At 49.2% G+C, this 18,103-nt stretch overlaps 3 protein-coding genes across 4 annotated transcripts; 1 reads left to right on the top strand and 2 right to left on the bottom strand.

The window, feature by feature from the left end:
- Positions 1-1,436: 1,436 nt before the first annotated feature.
- Positions 1,437-8,433, top strand: LOC115416009 (methyl-CpG-binding domain protein 2-like). The gene is made up of 4 exons (XM_030129710.1): positions 1,437-1,563; positions 1,812-1,989; positions 2,700-2,826; positions 8,095-8,433. The coding sequence occupies exons 1-3, from the start codon at positions 1,539-1,541 to the stop codon at positions 2,815-2,817; spliced, it is 321 nt and encodes a 106-aa protein (XP_029985570.1). The 5' UTR covers positions 1,437-1,538; the 3' UTR covers positions 2,818-2,826; positions 8,095-8,433.
- Positions 8,434-9,615: 1,182 nt separating this feature from the next.
- Positions 9,616-11,393, bottom strand: LOC115416011 (lysozyme C-like). The gene is made up of 4 exons (XM_030129711.1): positions 11,082-11,393; positions 10,106-10,264; positions 9,871-9,949; positions 9,616-9,791 (listed from the first exon to the last, which is right to left on the bottom strand). Exons 1-4 carry the CDS (start codon positions 11,212-11,214, stop codon positions 9,695-9,697), a joined length of 468 nt encoding a protein of 155 aa, XP_029985571.1. The 5' UTR covers positions 11,215-11,393; the 3' UTR covers positions 9,616-9,694.
- LOC115416012 (lysozyme C-like) lies at positions 10,899-13,903 on the bottom strand. Of its 2 annotated transcripts, none has more exons than XM_030129713.1 (5): positions 13,693-13,903; positions 12,839-13,000; positions 12,199-12,277; positions 12,031-12,110; positions 10,899-10,923 (listed from the first exon to the last, which is right to left on the bottom strand). In XM_030129713.1, exons 1-4 carry the CDS (start codon positions 13,820-13,822, stop codon positions 12,044-12,046), a joined length of 438 nt encoding a protein of 145 aa, XP_029985573.1. In that variant the 5' UTR covers positions 13,823-13,903; the 3' UTR covers positions 10,899-10,923; positions 12,031-12,043. The 2 variants fall into 2 exon arrangements, with proteins under 2 accessions (XP_029985573.1, XP_029985572.1); XM_030129712.1 differs by having other exon boundaries at positions 10,911-10,923; positions 12,016-12,110.
- Positions 13,904-18,103: the final 4,200 nt, after the last annotated feature.

Below are 18,103 nucleotides of genomic sequence, written 5' to 3' on the forward strand. Positions count from 1 at the left end.
TTTGTGTCCTGGTCTTTGTCTTTAACCTGTCCTGGTCCTTGTGTCCTGGTCCTTGTGTCCTGGTCCTTGTCTTTAACCTGTCCTGGTCCTTGTGTCCTGGTCCTTGTGTCCTGGTCCTTGTGTGCTGGTCCTTGTGTCCTGGTCCTTGTGTCCTGGTCCTTGTGTGCTGGTCCTTGTGTGCTGGTCCTTGTCTTTAACCTGTCCTGGTCCTTGTGTCCTGGTCCTTGTCTTTAACCTGTCCTGGTCCTTGTGTCCTGATCCTTGTGTCCTGGTCCTTGTCTTTAACCTGTCCTGGTCCTTGTGTCCTCGTCTTTGTGTCCTGGTCCTTGTGTCCTGGTCTTTGTGTCCTGGTCTTTGTGTCCTGGTCTTTGTGTCCTGGTCCTTGTGTCCTGGTCCTTGTGTGCTGGTCCTTGTCTTTAACCTGTCCTGGTCCTTGTGTCCTGGTCCTTGTCTTTAACCTGTCCTGGTCCTTGTGTCCTGGTCTTTGTGTCCTGGTCTTTGTGTCCTGGTCCTTGTGTCCTGGTCTTTGTGTCCTGGTCCTTGTGTCCTGGTCCTTGTGTTTAACCTGTCCTGGTCCTTGTGTCCTGGTCCTTGTGTCCTGGTCTTTGTCTTTAACCTGTCCTGGTCCTTGTGTCCTGGTCTTTGTGTCCTGGTCTTTGTCTTTAACCTGTCCTGGTCCTTGTGTCCTGGTCCTTGTCTTTAACCTGTCCTGGTCCTTGTGTCCTGGTCCTTGTGTCCTGGTCCTTGTGTCCTGGTCCTTGTGTGCTGGTCCTTGTGTCCTGGTCCTTGTGTCCTGGTCCTTGTGTGCTGGTCCTTGTGTGCTGGTCCTTGTCTTTAACCTGTCCTGGTCCTTGTGTCCTGGTCCTTGTCTTTAACCTGTCCTGGTCCTTGTGTCCTGGTCCTTGTGTCCTGGTCCTTGTCTTTAACCTGTCCTGGTCCTTGTGTCCTGGTCTTTGTGTCCTGGTCCTTGTGTCCTGGTCCTTGTGTCCTGGTCTTTGTGTCCTGGTCCTTGTGTCCTGGTCTTTGTGTCCTGGTCCTTGTGTCCTGGTCCTTGTGTGCTGGTCCTTGTCTTTAACCTGTCCTGGTCCTTGTGTCCTGGTCCTTGTGTCCTGGTCCTTGTGTGCTGGTCCTTGTGTCCTGGTCCTTGTGTCCTGGTCCTTGTGTGCTGGTCCTTGTGTGCTGGTCCTTGTCTTTAACCTGTCCTGGTCCTTGTGTCCTGGTCCTTGTCTTTAACCTGTCCTGGTCCTTGTGTCCTGGTCCTTGTGTCCTGGTCCTTGTCTTTAACCTGTCCTGGTCCTTGTGTCCTGGTCTTTGTGTCCTGGTCCTTGTGTCCTGGTCCTTGTGTCCTGGTCTTTGTGTCCTGGTCTTTGTGTCCTGGTCCTTGTGTCCTGGTCTTTGTGTCCTGGTTCTTGTGTCCTGGTCCTTGTGTGCTGGTCCTTGTCTTTAACCTGTCCTGGTCTTTGTGTCCTCAGCTGTTCTGGGAGCAGAGGCTGAAGGGTCTGCGTTCGTCAGACGTCTCTGAGGACGTGCTCAGGGTCATGGACCTGCCCAAAGGACTGCACAGTGAGTCTGAAGGCACCGCACAGCACTGACCCTGACCTCTGACCTATGACCTCTGACCCTTTACCCCTGACCTATGACCTCTGACCCTTTACCCCTGACCTATGACCTCTGACCCTTTACCCCTGACCTATGACCTCTGACCCTGACCTATGACCCTTTACCCCTGACCTATGACCTCTGACCCTTTACCTATGACCTCTGACCCTTTACCTATGACCCCTGACCCCTGACCTCTGACCTGTGCTCAGGTGTGGGTCCAGACGCCGGTGATGACACTCTGCTGTCGGCCATCGCCTCGGCGCTGCACATGAGCTCCGCCCCCATCACCGGACAGACGGCGGCGGCGGCCGAAAAGAACCCGTCGATCTGGATGAACACGAGCCAGCCGCCGTGTAAGGCCTTTAGTGTGAGCGACACACACATCAGGTACAAATACACACTGAAATACACACTGAAATACACACAAATACACACAAATACACACTGAAATACACACAAATACACACAAATACACACTGAAATACACACAAATACACACTGAAATACACACTGAAATACACACAAATACACACAAATACACACTGAAATACACAGTGAAATACACACTGAAATACACACAAATACACACTGAAATACACACTGAAATACACACAAATACACACAAATACACACTGAAATACACAGTGAAATACACACTGAAATACACACAAATACACACTGAAATACACACAAATACACACTGAAATACACACAAATACACACTGAAATACACACTGAAATACACACAAATACACACTGAAATACACACTGAAATACACACAAATACACACTGAAATACACACAAATACACACTGAAATACACACAAATACACACTGAAATACACACAAAAATGGTCCTCTTGATGATATCACTCAATTGCGTTGACGCCCAGTTGACCTGGTTGCATTGACACCAGTTGACCGTGATGACTTGGTTGACTTGGTTGCGTTGACATCAGTTGACCTGGTTGACCTGGTATCGTTGACACCAGTTGACCTGGTTGACCTAGTTGCTTTGACGCCAGTTGACCTGGTTGCATTGAAACAAGTTGACCTGGTGTCCCTGGTTGACGTGGTTGCGTTGCTGTTGTGTTCAGGGAACAGGAGCTGAAGGTGACTCAGGCTCGTCGCAGTCTGGAGGAAGCACTGACAGCAGACGGGTTAGCAAGAGCAGCAGAGAGCAGCCGACAACTACTGAAGGGAAAGAAGCACTGAGGACAACAGGTAAACAACAGCTAAACAACAGGTAAACAACAGCTAAACAACAGGTAAACAACAGGCAAACAACAGGTAAACAACAGGCAAACAACAGGCAAACAACAGGTAAACAACAGACGGGTTAGCAAGAGCAGCAGAGAGCAGCCGACAACTACTGAAGGGAAAGAAGCACTGAGGACAACAGGTAAACAACAGCTAAACAACAGGTAAACAACAGCTAAACAACAGGTAAACAACAGGCAAACAACAGGTAAACAACAGGCAAACAACAGGTAAACAACAGACGGGTTAGCAAGAGCAGCAGAGAGCAGCCGACAACTACTGAAGGGAAAGAAGCACTGAGGACAACAGGTAAACAACAGCTAAACAACAGGTAAACAACAGCTAAACAACAGGTAAACAACAGGCAAACAACAGGTAAACAACAGCTAAACAACAGGTAAACAACAGGCAAACAACAGGCAAACAACAGGTAAACAACAGACGGGTTAGCAAGAGCAGCAGAGAGCAGCCGACAACTACTGAAGGGAAAGAAGCACTGAGGACAACAGGTAAACAACAGCTAAACAACAGGTAAACAACAGGCAAACAACAGGTAAACAACAGCTAAACAACAGGTAAAAAACAGGCAAACAACAGGCAAACAACAGGTAAACAACAGACGGGTTAGCAAGAGCAGCAGAGAGCAGCCGACAACTACTGAAGGGAAAGAAGCACTGAGGACAACAGGTAAACAACAGCTAAACAACAGGGAAACAACAGGCAAACAACAGGCAAACAACAGGTAAACAACAGGCAAACAGCAGGTAAACAGCAGACGGGTTAGCAAGAGCAGCAGAGAGCAGCCGACAACTACTGATGGGAAAGAAGCACTGAGGACAACAGGTAAACAACAACTAAACAACAGGTAAACAACAGGTAAACAACAGGCAAACAACAGGTAAACAACAGCTAAACAACAGGTAAACAACAGGCAAACAACAGGCAAACAACAGGTAAACAACAGCTAAACAACAGGCAAACAACAGGCAAACAACAGGCAAACAACAGGGAAACAACAGGCAAACAACAGGTAAACAACAGGCAAACAGCAGGTAAACAACAGACGGGTTAGCAAGAGCAGCAGAGAGCAGCCGACAACTACTGAAGGGAAAGAAGCACTGAGGACAACAGGTAAACAACAGGTAAACAACAGGAAAACAGCAGGTAAACAACAGGTAAACAACAGGCAAACAACAGGTAAACAGCAGGTAAACAACAGGTAAACAACAGGCAAACAGCAGGTAAACAACAGGTAAACAACAGGCAAACAACAGGTAAACAACAGGAAAACAGCAGGTAAACAACAGGAAAACAGCAGGTAAACAGCAGGTAAACAACAGGTAAACAGCAGGTAAACAACAGGTAAATAACAGGTAAACAACAGGTAAACAGCAGACGGGTTAGCAAGAGCAGCAGAGAGCAGCCGACAACTACTGAAGGGAAAGAAGCACTGAGGACAACAGGTAAACAACAACGAAACAACAGGTAAACAACAGGTAAACAACAGGTAAACAGCAGGCAAACAACAGGTAAACAACAGGCAAACAGCAGGTAAACAACAGGTAAACAACAGGTAAACAGCAGGCAAACAACAGGTAAACAACAGGCAAACAGCAGACGGGTTAGCAAGAGCAGCAGAGAGCAGCCGACAACTACTGAAGGGAAAGAAGCACTGAGGACAACAGGTAAACAACAGCTAAACAACAGGTAAACAACAGGTAAACAACAGGTAAACAACAGGCAAACAGCAGACGGGTTAGCAAGAGCAGCAGAGAGCAGCCGACAGCTACTGAAGGGAAAGAAGCACTGAGGACAACAGGTAAACAACAGCTAAACAACAGGTAAACAACAGGTAAACAGCAGACGGGTTAGCAAGAGCAGCAGAGAGCAGCCGACAACTACTGAAGGGAAAGAAGCACTGAGGACAACAGGTAAACAACAGGTAAACAACAGGCAAACAGCATGCAAACAACAGGCAAACAGCAGGTAAACAACAGGTAAACAACAGGTAAGCAGCAGGTAAACAACAGGTAAACAACAGGCAAACAGCAGGCAAACAACAGGTAAACAACAGGTAAACAACAGGTAAACAGCAGGCAAACAACAGGTAAACAACAGGCAAACAACAGGCAAACAGCAGGTAAACAGCAGGTAAACAACAGGTAAACAACAGGCAAACAGCAGGCAAACAACAGGTAAACAACAGGCAAACAGCAGGTAAACAACAGGCAAACAGCAGGCAAACAACAGGTAAACAACAGGTAAACAGCAGGTAAACAACAGGTAAACAACAGGTAAACAGCAGGCAAACAACAGGTAAACAACAGGTAAACAACAGGTAAACAACAGGCAAACAACAGGCAAACAGCAGGTAAACAACAGGCAAACAGCAGGCAAACAACAGGTAAACAACAGGTAAACAGCAGGTAAACAACAGGTAAACAGCAGGTAAACAACAGGTAAACAACAGGTAAACAGCAGGCAAACAACAGGTAAACAGCAGGTAAACAGCAGGCAAACAACAGGTAAACAACAGGTAAACAACAGGCAAACAGCAGGCAAACAGCAGGCAAACAACAGGTAAACAACAGGTAAACAGCAGGTAAACAACAGGTAAACAACAGGCAAACAGCAGGTAAACAGCAGGTAAACAACAGGTAAACAACAGGCAAACAGCAGGTAAACAGCAGGTAAACAACAGGTAAACAGCAGGTAAACAACAGGCAAACAACAGGTAAACAGCAGGCAAACAGCAGGTAAACAACAGGCAAACAGCAGGTAAACAACAGGTAAACAACAGGTAAACAGCAGGTAAACAACAGGTAAACAGCAGGTAAACAACAGGCAAACAACAGGTAAACATCTAACCTGAAAACAGCAGGTCCCAGTGGCCCCGCCCACCGGCAGCAGAGTGCTGTTATGGGCTCCTGCTGCTGGTGGGCGGGGCCAGGCTGCAGACGGCGCTGTAATCTGATGCTCCTCTGGCGTTTGTGCGCGGCTGTAATTAAAGAGTCTGTTGATAAGGCTGTCAGTCAGCTCCGCCTCCACCAGCAGCAGATTATCAGGACGCGCTAATCATTAGGCACTAATTAAGCCTCTAATTATTAAAGACTAATTAAGGCTGAGCCGAGGATTATCCAACTGAGACACGAACACACACCAGACGAAGAGCTGCGACAGCTACGGCAAAACAAAGACACGCTAAAAACAACAAGCTCCGACCCCAGCACCACCACAGACACAAAGAGACGCTACAAGCACAACAAAGACCTGGACCAGTCCACCGCAGACCTGGACCAGTCCACCAGACCTGGACCAGTCCACCAGACCTGGACCAGTCCACCACAGACCTGGACCAGTCCACCAGACCTGGGCCAGTCCACCAGACCTGGACCAGTCCACCGCAGACCTGGACCAGTCCACCAGACCTGGACCAGTCCACCACAGACCTGGACCAGTCCACCAGACCTGGACCAGTCCACCAGACCTGGACCAGTCCACCGCAGACCTGGACCAGTCCACCACAGACCTGGACCAGTCCACCAGACCTGGGCCAGTCCACCAGACCTGGACCAGTCCACCGCAGACCTGGACCAGTCCACCGCAGACCTGGACCAGTCCACCACAGACCTGGACCAGTCCACCAGACCTGGGCCAGTCCACCAGACCTGGACCAGTCCACCAGACCTGGACCAGTCCACCGCAGACCTGGACCAGTCCACCAGACCTGGACCAGTCCACCGCAGACCTGGACCAGTCCACCGCAGACCTGGACCAGTCCACCGCCGACCTGGGCCAGTCCACCACAGACCTGGACCAGTCCACCAGACCTGGACCAGTCCACCACAGACCTGGGCCAGTCCACCAGACCTGGGCCAGTCCACCAGACCTGGACCAGTCCACCACAGACCTGGACCAGTCCACCACTGGCGCTGAAACCGTCCAATCAGCACACGGAACAGTCCAAATAGAACCCAACCTAAACCAGAACCGCAGGTCCACCTGTTTCAACAGAACCCAGTTCAGTCTAGTTCCACGGAGCCTCCATGTTTGTGTCTGTTTATTCCAACTGTATTTTCAACACCTGAACCCATCGTCCACACACACGACACATGAACTCCCAGAGGTTAAAGGTCAACACTTCATTCATAGGATCATTCAGACTCATTACATACACACAGTACCTAGCATTAGCATTAGCATTAGCATCAGCACATAGTAAACATTAGCATGAATGAGCTCCACTGAAGGCGTCAGACACCCACAGGAGAACCAACCAGAGGGAGGAGTTCCACCAGCGTCGGTCTGGGATGGACTTCTGAGTGTTTGGATGTGCAGCAGTCTGCTGCCTGATGGGTCAAAGGTCAGAAGTCCATGTGCAGGGTGGGTGGTGTCGTCCATGATGTTCTGGGCGTTTTCTGCTCCTGCTGCTGGACAGATGTTGGATGAAGGGAACACTGCAGCTGTCGCCACCACTACCACCACCACCTCCATCACTACCACCACCACCACCATCACTACCACCACCACTACCACCACCACTACTACCACCACCACCAACACTACCACCACCACCACCACCAACACTACTACCACCACCACCAACACTACCACCACCACCACCATCACTACCACCACCACTACTACCACCACCACCATCACTACCACCACCACTACCACCACTACCACCACCACCTCCACCACCACCACCACCACCATCACTACCACCACCACTACCACCACTACCACCACCACCACCACCACCTCTACCTCCACCTCCACCACCTCTACCACCACCACCACCACTACCACCACCACTACCACCACCACCTCTACCACCACCACTACCACCACCTCTACCACCACCACCACTACCTCCACCTCCACCACCTCTACCACCACCACCACCACTACCACCACCACTACCACCACCACCACTACCACCACCACTACCACCACCACCACCACCAACACTACTACCACCACCACCACCACCACCACCACTACCACCACCACTACCACCACCAACACCACCACCACTACCACCACCACCACCACCACCACCACCACCACCACCACCACCACCACCACCACCACTACCACCACCACCACCACTACCACCACTACCACCACCACCACCACCACCACTGAGCACATGTTCAACCACAGTCAGGTCAGAGGTGAGGATGATCCTGTTTTCTGTCCCATTGACTGGAGTTTGTGTTTCTACAGGTTCCTGTGGTTCCTGTGGTTCCTCTGCTCTGCCTCAGGTTCTTCATCTTCATCATCTTCTTCTTCTTCAATTCAAATCCGTTGCGCTCCTCCACCCTCAGCCTTACAGAAAAACCTTCAGGGTCAAATCACAGCTCACACCAGCAATAAGAGGAGAGATGGTAACCATGACAACGGCAGTCCACAGCTGCTGCTGATTGGACAGGTGTGGACGGAGGAGGAGGGACCGTCATCACTCTGCAGAGTTTGGACCAATCAGACGACAGGCTTTATTTAAGACAGATTTTATACCTGTGAGACATGTGTGTGTGTGTGTGTCAATAAAAGAGTATATTCACAGAGAGTGGTTCACTGAGTCCACACCCACTACACAAACCACACCCACTACACCAACCACACCCACCATGTAAACCACACCCACCACCTGCGTTTCCTGTTTGTCCTCTGTTCTGTTTTCATTGCTCATGTGGGGGGGGGGGGGGGGGGGTAGGAGGAGGAGGAAGAGGATCAAAGGCCACCAGCTCAAGCTCTGCCTCATGAACCTTTCACCCTCCCTGAGATAATCAGGAAGTTTAGTGAGTTTGTTGCCATAACAACCAGCAGGGCGACGACTGGACAGTTCCTCCTGTGAACAGGAAGTGTCTAAACGTCTGCACCGACGACAAACATGAACATGGGCTGAAACTGGACCACAGACTGACACCTCTGACAAAACCTCTGACCCCTGACCTCTGACCCCTTATCTCTGATCCCTGACCTCTGACCCCTGACCTCTGACCCCTTATCTCTGATCCCTGACCTCTGACCCCTTATCTCTGATCCCTGACCCCTGATCCCTTACCCCAGACCTCTAACCCCTGACCTCTGTATGGTTCTGGACTCATGGTTTCGTTGGATCCCAGTCCAGATGTGGGACTGAGTCTCATTTGCATCTGTTAATGACTCCAGCTCCAGTTGTCTGTCTGTTACCATGGCAACGGCAACAGTGTTGAACAGGCTTCCAGATTGAACTATTAAAACACAAAGCAGGAGTGAAATGATGAAGAACACCGACAGACGGGCTTTAACAGACACACACTGGAAAAGAAAACACAGGACAGTCACATGACCATCAAAACCAATGAAGCCTCACCCTGGTGGTTTCTTCTGGGTTTGGGTCCCCCTGGTGACAGACCCCAGACCAGAACTCCTCAAACCAAATCATCCTGATCTGACTGAAGTCCACACTTTACACAAAAGATCAGTTTATCATTATTATTATTATATTATTATTATTATTATCATTATTATTATTATTGTTGTTGTTGTTTTAGTTGTTTTTATTGTTGTCATATTTTTTATTGTTGTTTTAATTGTTGTTGTTGGTGTTTTTATTGTTGTTGGTGTTTTTGTTGTTGTTGTGTTCCTGGGTAAACCCAGGTTCATGGATCCCCAGTTCTTCTGGACCAGGTCTGTGAATGCTGGTCTGGACCTGAACCCACAGGTCCAACTGGATCAAATGAAGACCACATGACTCTGGGCTTTGTATCATTTGCTTTAATCTGACAGATCTGTAAAGCTCCGCCCCCAAATGGACGCTTCAGGTTCTGGATTTGACGCATTACAGAAACCCGGTCCGCTCCAGATCCTGGTCCAGGCCACATCCGGCCACATATGGGCTCACGTCGACGTGCTCGCAGTGCTGACGCCACCCGTACCTGAAACAGCCACAACAGGACACGTTAACATGGGCCCGCCCACCGATGACATCACACCAGTCACATGGCCCTCTCTTACCAGGCTCGGATTGAAGCCGGGTCTCTGACCACGCGTTTGGCGCAGGTGATGGCCGCCGTGACATCATCGGTCAACAGCTCTGTCCAATAGGAAGGAGACACGTCATAAACAACAACAACAACAACAAGGACGTGAACATGGGAGACGTAAACAGGAAGTCATAGTCTTTTCTGTTCTATTCTTTTTATTTTATTTCATTGTCTTTTCTTTTTTATTGTATTTTCTCCTCACTGACCTCTACAGCTGATCTTACATCCGTTGGCTGATTTGAACCCTTCGTCCTGACACCACCAGCGGTTGTTGATCTGGAAGATTCCGTAGTCGGTGGAGTTGTCCCGGTTGTGGTTGGTGGCGTCAGTTCTGTAGTTCGATTCCCACCGAGTCAAACAAACCCCTGAAACAAATAAACAAACAAAAACAGACAAATAAACAACTGACACAAACCACCAGAGGGAGGCGCTGTTCAGAAGGAACAGAGTCAGCGTCATCATCATCATCATCATCATCATCATCAGGATGAGGATCATTAAAACAGGAAGTGAAGCGTCCAGTCTTTTCCAAACACTGTTCATTCAGATCATCTGTTCAGTCACGAGTCTCTGATAAAACAGGAAGTTCAGTCCAAACTTCCTGTTTCTGGGAAATGAAGGTGATTTATACCATTAAAGTCCACTGGTTTAAAAAGAGAACCAGGCCCAGCAACAGAACCAGAACCACCACCAACACCAACACCAACAACAATAATACTACTACTAATAATAATACCAACACCATATTTCCCAGTCCTGACCCATCTGATCCGGACCTGGTCTGTGGTCTGGTTCACCCCCCACCCCCCATATCTGTGCGTTAGAATGAACAGGTAGAACTGATGAACTGAATATGAGTCCAGTTCCACTGGGTTGAATCCAGTCCAGGTTTTCTGTTTTAAAGGACAGTTTGAAACACTTTCATTATGTTTTTTCTACAACTGTTTGTCATTATTTTTAGGTTTTTGTTTTACTGTAGAACAGGTGGGTCTGGATATGGGTCTGGATGTGGGTCTGGACTAATCTGGTTAGGGTTAGGGTTAGCACCGGCCACCTTAAAGGTGCTCACAAACAGAACTGGAAGCTGGAGTTTTCTAGTTGAGCTGAATGTCTACAGACGTCCTGAACGTCCACTGCCTCTGTCCACTCCTCTGTCCACTCCTCTGTCCACTCTTTACTCACAGTTTGCCAGACTGATTCCACGGTAACCGTCCATCCCATAATCCCTCAGTGTTCGAGCCCATTCACAGCGTTCGAAGCGTCGTCCGGTGACGGCGACGGCGGTGAGCAGCAGCAGAAACACACGTGTGGACATGATGAAGAAGGAACGAGCTGAAGCAGAAGAAGGAACGCCTGGGTCTGAAACCCAGTCAGAAAGAAGAACAAAGAAACAGAAGAGGAAGAGAAAGAGAAAGTAAAAGAAGGAGAGGGAGAGGAATTTAAAGACACACAACCACTTAGACCACTTAGACCAGTTAGACCACTTAGACCAGTTAGACCACTTAGACCAGTTAGACCACTTAGACCACTTAGACCACTTAGACCAGTTAGACCAGGAGTGGTAAACCTACAGCCCACAGACAAAAACCCTCCCCCTAAGGGTCCTGTCTTCCATTTAAATTCCATATTTAGAATTGGAGGCAGGTGGAGTTTGTCAGCCACGCCCACTCACACAGAGGTGGAGCTGGTCAGCCACGCCCACTCACACAGAGGTGGAGCTGGTCAGCCATGGTATAGAAAAAGAAGAAGAACACATGACCAGCTGATGTCACATGCTCATTTGGTGGGTGGAGTTTCGTTGTGTGTGTCAGTGATTGGACAGAGTTCACAGGGTCTGGATTTGTCTGTGTGTAATTCACGCAGGTGTGTTGTGTTGTTGTTGTGTTGTGTGTTATTGTGTTGTCTGTTGGACCGACATCAAAACACAAATAAAACCAGAACTGGACTGAACTGGACTGGACTGGGTTTGATTTCAGCTTTTATTGATTGAATTCAGATCAACTCAGTGACGTTGGATCACAAATCAAATGGAGATCCAGGAAACAGACGGGTCACGTGGTCTTGGGTCACATGGTCCTGGATCACATGGTCTCACGGTCTCGGGTCACATGGTCACGTGGTCCTGGGTCACATGGTCCCGGGCCTTAAACTCCACATCCTGCCACGTATGAGCTCAGGTCTCGTCCTTCACAGTGACTCCTCCAGGCCACCCTGAAACAAAACCACAAGACCACATCAGAAAAGGACTGGGACCGGGACCTGAACCAGAACCAGAACGCAAACCAGAACCAGGACTTACCAGGCTCGGATACCGTTGGGGTCCTGGACCACACGTTTGGCACATCTGATGGCAACAGCAACGTTATCACCCAGAAGTTCTGAAACGGAAACAGAAGAGAGAGGACGGACATAAAAGAGTGACCTGTAGTGGACAGAAGAGTGGACAGAGTAGTGGACAGAGGAGTGGACAGAAGAGTGGACAGAGGAGTGGACAGAGGAGTGGACAGAGGAGTGTCCTGTAGTGGAAAGAAGAGTGGACAGAGGAGCGGACAGAAGAGTGGACAAAGGAGTGAACAGAGTAGTGGACAGAAGAGTGTCCTGTAGTGGACAGAGGAGTGTCCTGTAGTGGACAGAAGAGTGTCCTGTAGTGGACAGAAGAGTGTCCTGTAGTGGACAGAGGAGTGTCCTGTAGTGGACAGGAGAGTGTCCTGTAGTGGACAGAGGCGTGTCCTGTAGTGGACAGATGTTCAGTCAAACCTGTGGTGGAAACACTTCCATCTGTTCGTGTTCATGTTTGTGTTCAGGGACAAACTGGAACATTCCAGAATGACCCTCCATCTTTTTCCAGATCAATCTGAACTCAGGCACAAACAGTGACATGTGGATTTAAACCTGGAGTCTGAAGCCCCGCCCACGCCTACACCTGATTGGCCACTGACCATTGCATGTGATCCCGCAGCCGTTGGCTGAGCTGACGCCGCCGTTGCTGCACCAGTAACGACTGTTGATCTGGAAGATTCCGTAGTCTTTGGACCCGTCCCAGTTGTACTGGTTGATGGCGTCGGTGTTGTAATCCGACTCCCACTTGGACAGACACACCCCTGGGCGGGGCCAAGGAGGTCAAAGGTCAAGGGTGATGACTTATGACATGTCCAAACGCATCAGGATGTGAAGCTTTTAATATTCATTCATTTAAATGATTGTTTGTGTTTTATTGTGTATTATTTACATCCACAACATAAACAATTAAAACGCACAAACAGAAGAAGAACAGAACACCAGAAAAGATAACGTTCAACAGTTAAAGTCATAAATGAACCCAGAAAAAAATAATGAGCATAAATGAACAAAAACGGTCAAATGTGTCGTTTCTTTGACGAACACGTTCACAGTGATTTAATCACATTTAAATATTAGAAGGAACCCTTTAATGAACACTGGTTCTAAATGACTGATGGTTTTACAAAAGTTAACGGAACTCATTTAACTTTAGTCCATAAAGTGTAAACACTAATGCTAAATACCTGCTTTAGTTTCCTCTAATGAACACATGCTTCTGTTCGTTAGCGTCTCCGTTATTAACAGTTGAACAGCTGATTGTGTGTGTGTTCGTACACTTCCTGTGCTGCTGTCTCCTATAAATGTGTCAATCTGTTTGATGGACACACACCTGCAGTGGCACACACACATGCTAACCAGCGCTAACAGTGCTAGTGCCCCTGTCTGACCTTTGACCTCTGACTGTGTTTTATTTGGTATAAACCGTTCTGATCAGTGTTTAGTTTGTACTCACAGTCGGCCAGGCTGACGCCATGGAAACCATCCATCCCATAACGCTTCAGCGTGCGCGCCCACTCGCAGCGGGTGAACACCTTGGCGTCGCCAACAGCGACGGCGACGAGCAGAAACACCAGTGTCTTCATGATGAACCGACGTCTGAGCTGCGATGCCGTGGACTCTTATAGACCTGAACCCAGACCTGGACCCGGTCCAGGATCAGAGAAACCACCAGGACCAGGACCCGCCCACAAACACCTCAGACATCAAAAACAAACCCCGCCCACGCCTTATCAGACAGCGGCGGCGGAACACGATGACATCAAAGGAGTGGGAGACGCTGAACAAACGGGTTTGACCTCCGACAAGAACAAACAGCTGATTGGACGTTTGTCCTGTGACCATATTTGGACACAATCTGAAGACAAACAGACGAGAGGAGACGAAAACCAAGAAAACAAACAAGGAACAGAAAAAAAGAAGAAGAAAAAGACGTCAAAACCACTAATGGACTGGGATGAGGGACCCTAGACCTGGTCCACACCTGGGATTCTGTCCTCTGTGGGACGGCAGATAGCAGGGGGCGGAGTCATCCTGTTGTCTGTCCAATAAGACAAAGACATCTGTGTCAGTTCTAGAGGACAGTCTCAACCTGATTGGACTAATATGGACCTGATCTGTCCATCTGGGCTGGACCCGCCTCATGTTCCATGTGGTTCTGTGTGGGTCCATGTGGTTCTGTGTGGTTCTCAGTGTCCTCCTCGGTGGACCGTGGTCCAGTCAGTGTCCCAGATCAGGTGCAGGTCTGTAGGTGGCCGTGTCCTTTCCCATGGTCCTTATCGGTCCCATAGAGGACACATGCATCTTATCTGGACCTCTTATCATCAGCAGATCTACTGTGGTACCAGACACCACCATGAGGCGGTGTTGGCACCAGGACCGGCCCCAGAACCAGCCCCTTTCATATTGGATCAGTACCTGACCAGTGGACTGGACCCAGTATTACTGATCCTAAACCTGGGTTTGGTTCTGCTGATGATGGGATCCCTCAGGGCTCCGTCTTAGACCTGTTTCCATTCATGTGGGTTTAGATGGAGGTCTACACATTTAAGGACCATCAGCCAAAACAGGGACTGGACCATGTCCTGGACCATGTCCTGGACCATGTCCATCAGCACCTGGAAGACACTGCGGTCATGTGACACCGGTCTGTGCAGACTCCTCCTGGACTTTTATTCAAATGTAGTCCCAGATCCTGGTCTACAGACTGGACTCTGATGTGAGTCTCCCAGACCAGCCTCTGTTAGGGATGTTAAACTGTTCATGGACAAATGACCCCTCCCTCCAAGTCCAAGACCAGGTGTCCTACACCAGGTGTCCTAGGGGTCAGGTCCTGTCCTCAGAGGACACCAGAGTCCTGATGAACTGATGACACGGTCCTGGTGTCTCTATGTTCAGGATCTGAGGCTGACCCAGGTCCAGTCTGGTCCAGTCTAGTCCATGGTCTGAGGCCGACCCTGGTCCAGTCTGGTCCATGGTCTGAGGCCAGCCCTGGTCCAGTCTGGTTCAGTTTGGTCCATAGTGTGAGGCCGACCCTGGTCCAGTCTGGTCGAGTCTGGTCCATGGTCTGAGGCCGACCCTGGTCCAGTCTGGTACATGGTGGGTCCTGTTGGACACTTTGGACAGCAGATGGAGGTCTGACCTGAGTCCTGACAGCCTTAGACCAGGGCAGCAGAACCCAGAACAGAACCCAGTGGGGAGGACCCAGAACTGTTCTAAGGTGACCCAGACGGTCCAGTTTAGCTCAGACTGTGGTTCTGGTAGAACCTTCTGCCCTTTTCCTTCATGTTCTGGGCTCCTGTTCTGGGTTCAGGTTCTGGGTTCAGGTTCTGGGCTCCTGTTCTGGGTTCAGGTTCTGGGTTCAGGTTCTGGGCTCCTGTTCTGGGTTCAGGTTCTGGGCTCCTGTTCTGGGTTCAGGTTCTGGGTTCAGGTTCTGGGCTCCTGTTCTGGGTTCAGGTTCTGGGCTCCTGTTCTGGGTTCAGGTTCTGGGTTCAGGTTCTGGGCTCCTGTTCTGGGTTCAGGTTCTGGGTTCAGGTTCTGGACTCCTGTTCTGGGTTCAGGTTCTGGGCTCCTGTTCTGGGTTCAGGTTCTGGGTTCCTGTTCTGGGTTCAGGTTCTGGGTTCCTGTTCTGGGTTCAGGTTCTGGATTCAGGTTCTGGGTTCCTGGTCTGGGCTCCTGTTCTGGGTTCCTGGTCTGGGCTCCTGTTCTGGGTTCAGGTTCTGGGTTCCTGGTCTGGGCTCCTGTTCTGGGTTCAGGTTCTGGGTTCAGGTTCTGGGCTCCTGTTCTGGGTTCAGGTTCTGGGCTCCTGTTCTGGGTTCAGGTTCTGGGTTCCTGTTCTGGGTTCAGACTGACTCCGCCTTCCACAGAACCAATCAGAGGCTGTGGTTGGTGACACGTGGTCCAGGTCAAAGGGCACGGCGCCAAAACCTGTGGGCCTTAAGTGTGTGTTGGTCAGTTCTGTGAGTTCACTGTTTCCATCTGAAGGACTGCAGCTGCTGCGGCTCCTGTATTCTGCAGCTCACACACGTTCGTATGTTCGTATATTCACATGTGAATTAACACACACACTTAGCCCCGCTAGCCGCTATGCTAACCCTTATCATTGGGAACATCATTGACCTGTGATTAAACCAGGCGTGTCCAAAGTCCGGCCCGCGGTCAGATTTTCTCCGGCCCACAGCTTGGGTTTTATAATGTATTCTTTCTGGCCCACTGGACTGTTGAACCGAGTCCATGAATCATAAAAGGTTCAAATGCAGTTCCTCCTTCCACCTCATGGTGGCAGCACCACTCTAACTCTATCTGGCTCTGTGACCTCACCGTGAACCCTTTTTGCTGATTTCTAACCACGGCGCCTGTAAATAAAAAAACAAAAGTTGACAGTGAGGGCCGCCGCTTCCAGGAGTGATGGGAATTACAATTTTTTTTCACTGAAAATCGAGGTGATTGTGTTTGCCTAATTTGTCAACAGACTGTTGCCTTGTTTAAGGAATTCAATGTAAAGAGACACGAGCAGACAAAACATGCTAACGCATACGACAAGCTAGCAGGGAGTGAGTGTTCTGAAAAAGTGAAGCACATTCCAGCTGCTTTAAACTCCCAACAGTGACTCTGCATGTGAACCTGAGTTCAGTGAACTCACCACCAGGGCAGGATACCAAGTTGCCAGGTTAGTTGCCTCTAACTGCTGGTGTTATGTACTTGTAGATGTGACACAAATATTACTTTCTGAATGATTTTGTGAAAGACAAGAGTAAGAGTCATATGTTTTCATCTTAAATGTTAACAGACTTTACATTACTGAGTAATATATGAGTACTGATTACTCATATAAGTCATGTTTAAAATGAATGTGGGTTCAGATTTGTATCAACTTGGACGTTTCAGATACTCCACACAGTTTGTTCTGTTATCTGACTCCAGATGTGAAAGGAAGGCACAACTGTTTTTGTTTTTAATTTGTTCACACCTGGGTGGCTCAGATCTGGTTACATTTCCATTTTAAAAAATGATATTTTGACAATGAAAATAAAATTGTTTTTAAAATTATTGCTTTTATATGCAATTTATACTGTTTAAAAAATGTCCAAAGGGACCACTGGCCCCTGGCAATGTCCACATTATCAGATCTGGCCCTCTTGAAAAAAAGTTTGGACACTCCTGGCTTAAACCGTTAGCAGTCTAAGCCGTTAGCCGAGATGCTAAAGTTGACCATTGACAATCCCTTTGACTTGAGCTAAAGCCCCATCCAGAGCTGTTAGCCTGTGTGCTAAAGCCGTTAGCCTGTGTGCTAAAGCCGTTAGCCTGTGTGTTAAAGCCCCGTTAGCCTGTGTGCTAAAGCCGTTAGCCTGTGTGCTAAAGCCGTTAGCCTGTGTGTTAAAGCCCTGTTAGCCTGTGTGCTAAAGCCGTTAGCCTGTGTGCTAAAGCCCGTTAGCCTGTGTGCTAAAGCCCCGTTAGCCTGTGTGCTAAAGTTGTTAGCCTGTGTGCTAAAGCCGTTAGCCTGTGTGCTAAAGCCCCGTTAGCCTGTGTGCTACAGCCATTAGCCTGTGTGCTAAAGCCGTTAGCCTGTGTGCTAAAGCCCCGTTAGCCTGTGTGCTACAGCCGTTAGCCTGTGTGCTAAAGCCGTTAGCCTGTGTGCTAAAGCCCCGTTAGCCTGTGTGCTAAAGCCGTTAGCCTGTGTGCTAAAGCCCCGTTAGCCTGTGTGCTAAAGCCGTTAGCCTGTGTGCTAAAGCCCCGTTAGCCTGTGTGCTAAAGCCGTTAGCCTGTGTGCTAAAGCCCCATTAGCCTGTGTGCTAAAGCCGTTAGCCTGTGTGCTAAAGCCCCATTAGCCTGTGTGCTAAAGCTGTTAGCCTGTGTGCTGAAGCCGT

The sequence above is a fragment of the Sphaeramia orbicularis genome, unplaced genomic scaffold, assembly GCF_902148855.1.
Source record: "Sphaeramia orbicularis unplaced genomic scaffold, fSphaOr1.1, whole genome shotgun sequence".
In the NCBI taxonomy this organism is placed as follows: Eukaryota; Metazoa; Chordata; class Actinopteri; order Kurtiformes; family Apogonidae; genus Sphaeramia; species Sphaeramia orbicularis.

What these genes read in the sequence shown, in the direction of transcription:
- LOC115416012 (XM_030129713.1), bottom strand. Translation starts at nt 13,822, where the DNA reads ATGAAGACACTGGTGTTTCTGCTCGTCGCCGTCGCTGTTGGCGACGCC. An exon ending in CTGCGGGATCACATGCAATG is followed by an intron (nt 12,278 to 12,838) that starts GTCAGTGGCCAA and finishes TTTCCGTTTCAG; the next exon opens with AACTTCTGGGTGATAACGTT. An exon ending in CCCAACGGTATCCGAGCCTG is followed by an intron (nt 12,111 to 12,198) that starts GTAAGTCCTGGT and finishes GTTTTGTTTCAG; the next exon opens with GGTGGCCTGGAGGAGTCACT.
- LOC115416011 (XM_030129711.1), bottom strand. Translation starts at nt 11,214, where the DNA reads ATGTCCACACGTGTGTTTCTGCTGCTGCTCACCGCCGTCGCCGTCACC. An exon ending in TGGAATCAGTCTGGCAAACT is followed by an intron (nt 10,265 to 11,081) that starts GTGAGTAAAGAG and finishes TATTTGTTTCAG; the next exon opens with GGGTTTGTTTGACTCGGTGG. An exon ending in ATGTAAGATCAGCTGTAGAG is followed by an intron (nt 9,950 to 10,105) that starts GTCAGTGAGGAG and finishes CCTATTGGACAG; the next exon opens with AGCTGTTGACCGATGATGTC.
- LOC115416009 (XM_030129710.1), top strand. Translation starts at nt 1,539, where the DNA reads ATGGACCTGCCCAAAGGACTGCACA. An exon ending in CCTGCCCAAAGGACTGCACA is followed by an intron (nt 1,564 to 1,811) that starts GTGAGTCTGAAG and finishes ACCTGTGCTCAG; the next exon opens with GTGTGGGTCCAGACGCCGGT. An exon ending in GTGAGCGACACACACATCAG is followed by an intron (nt 1,990 to 2,699) that starts GTACAAATACAC and finishes TGTTGTGTTCAG; the next exon opens with GGAACAGGAGCTGAAGGTGA.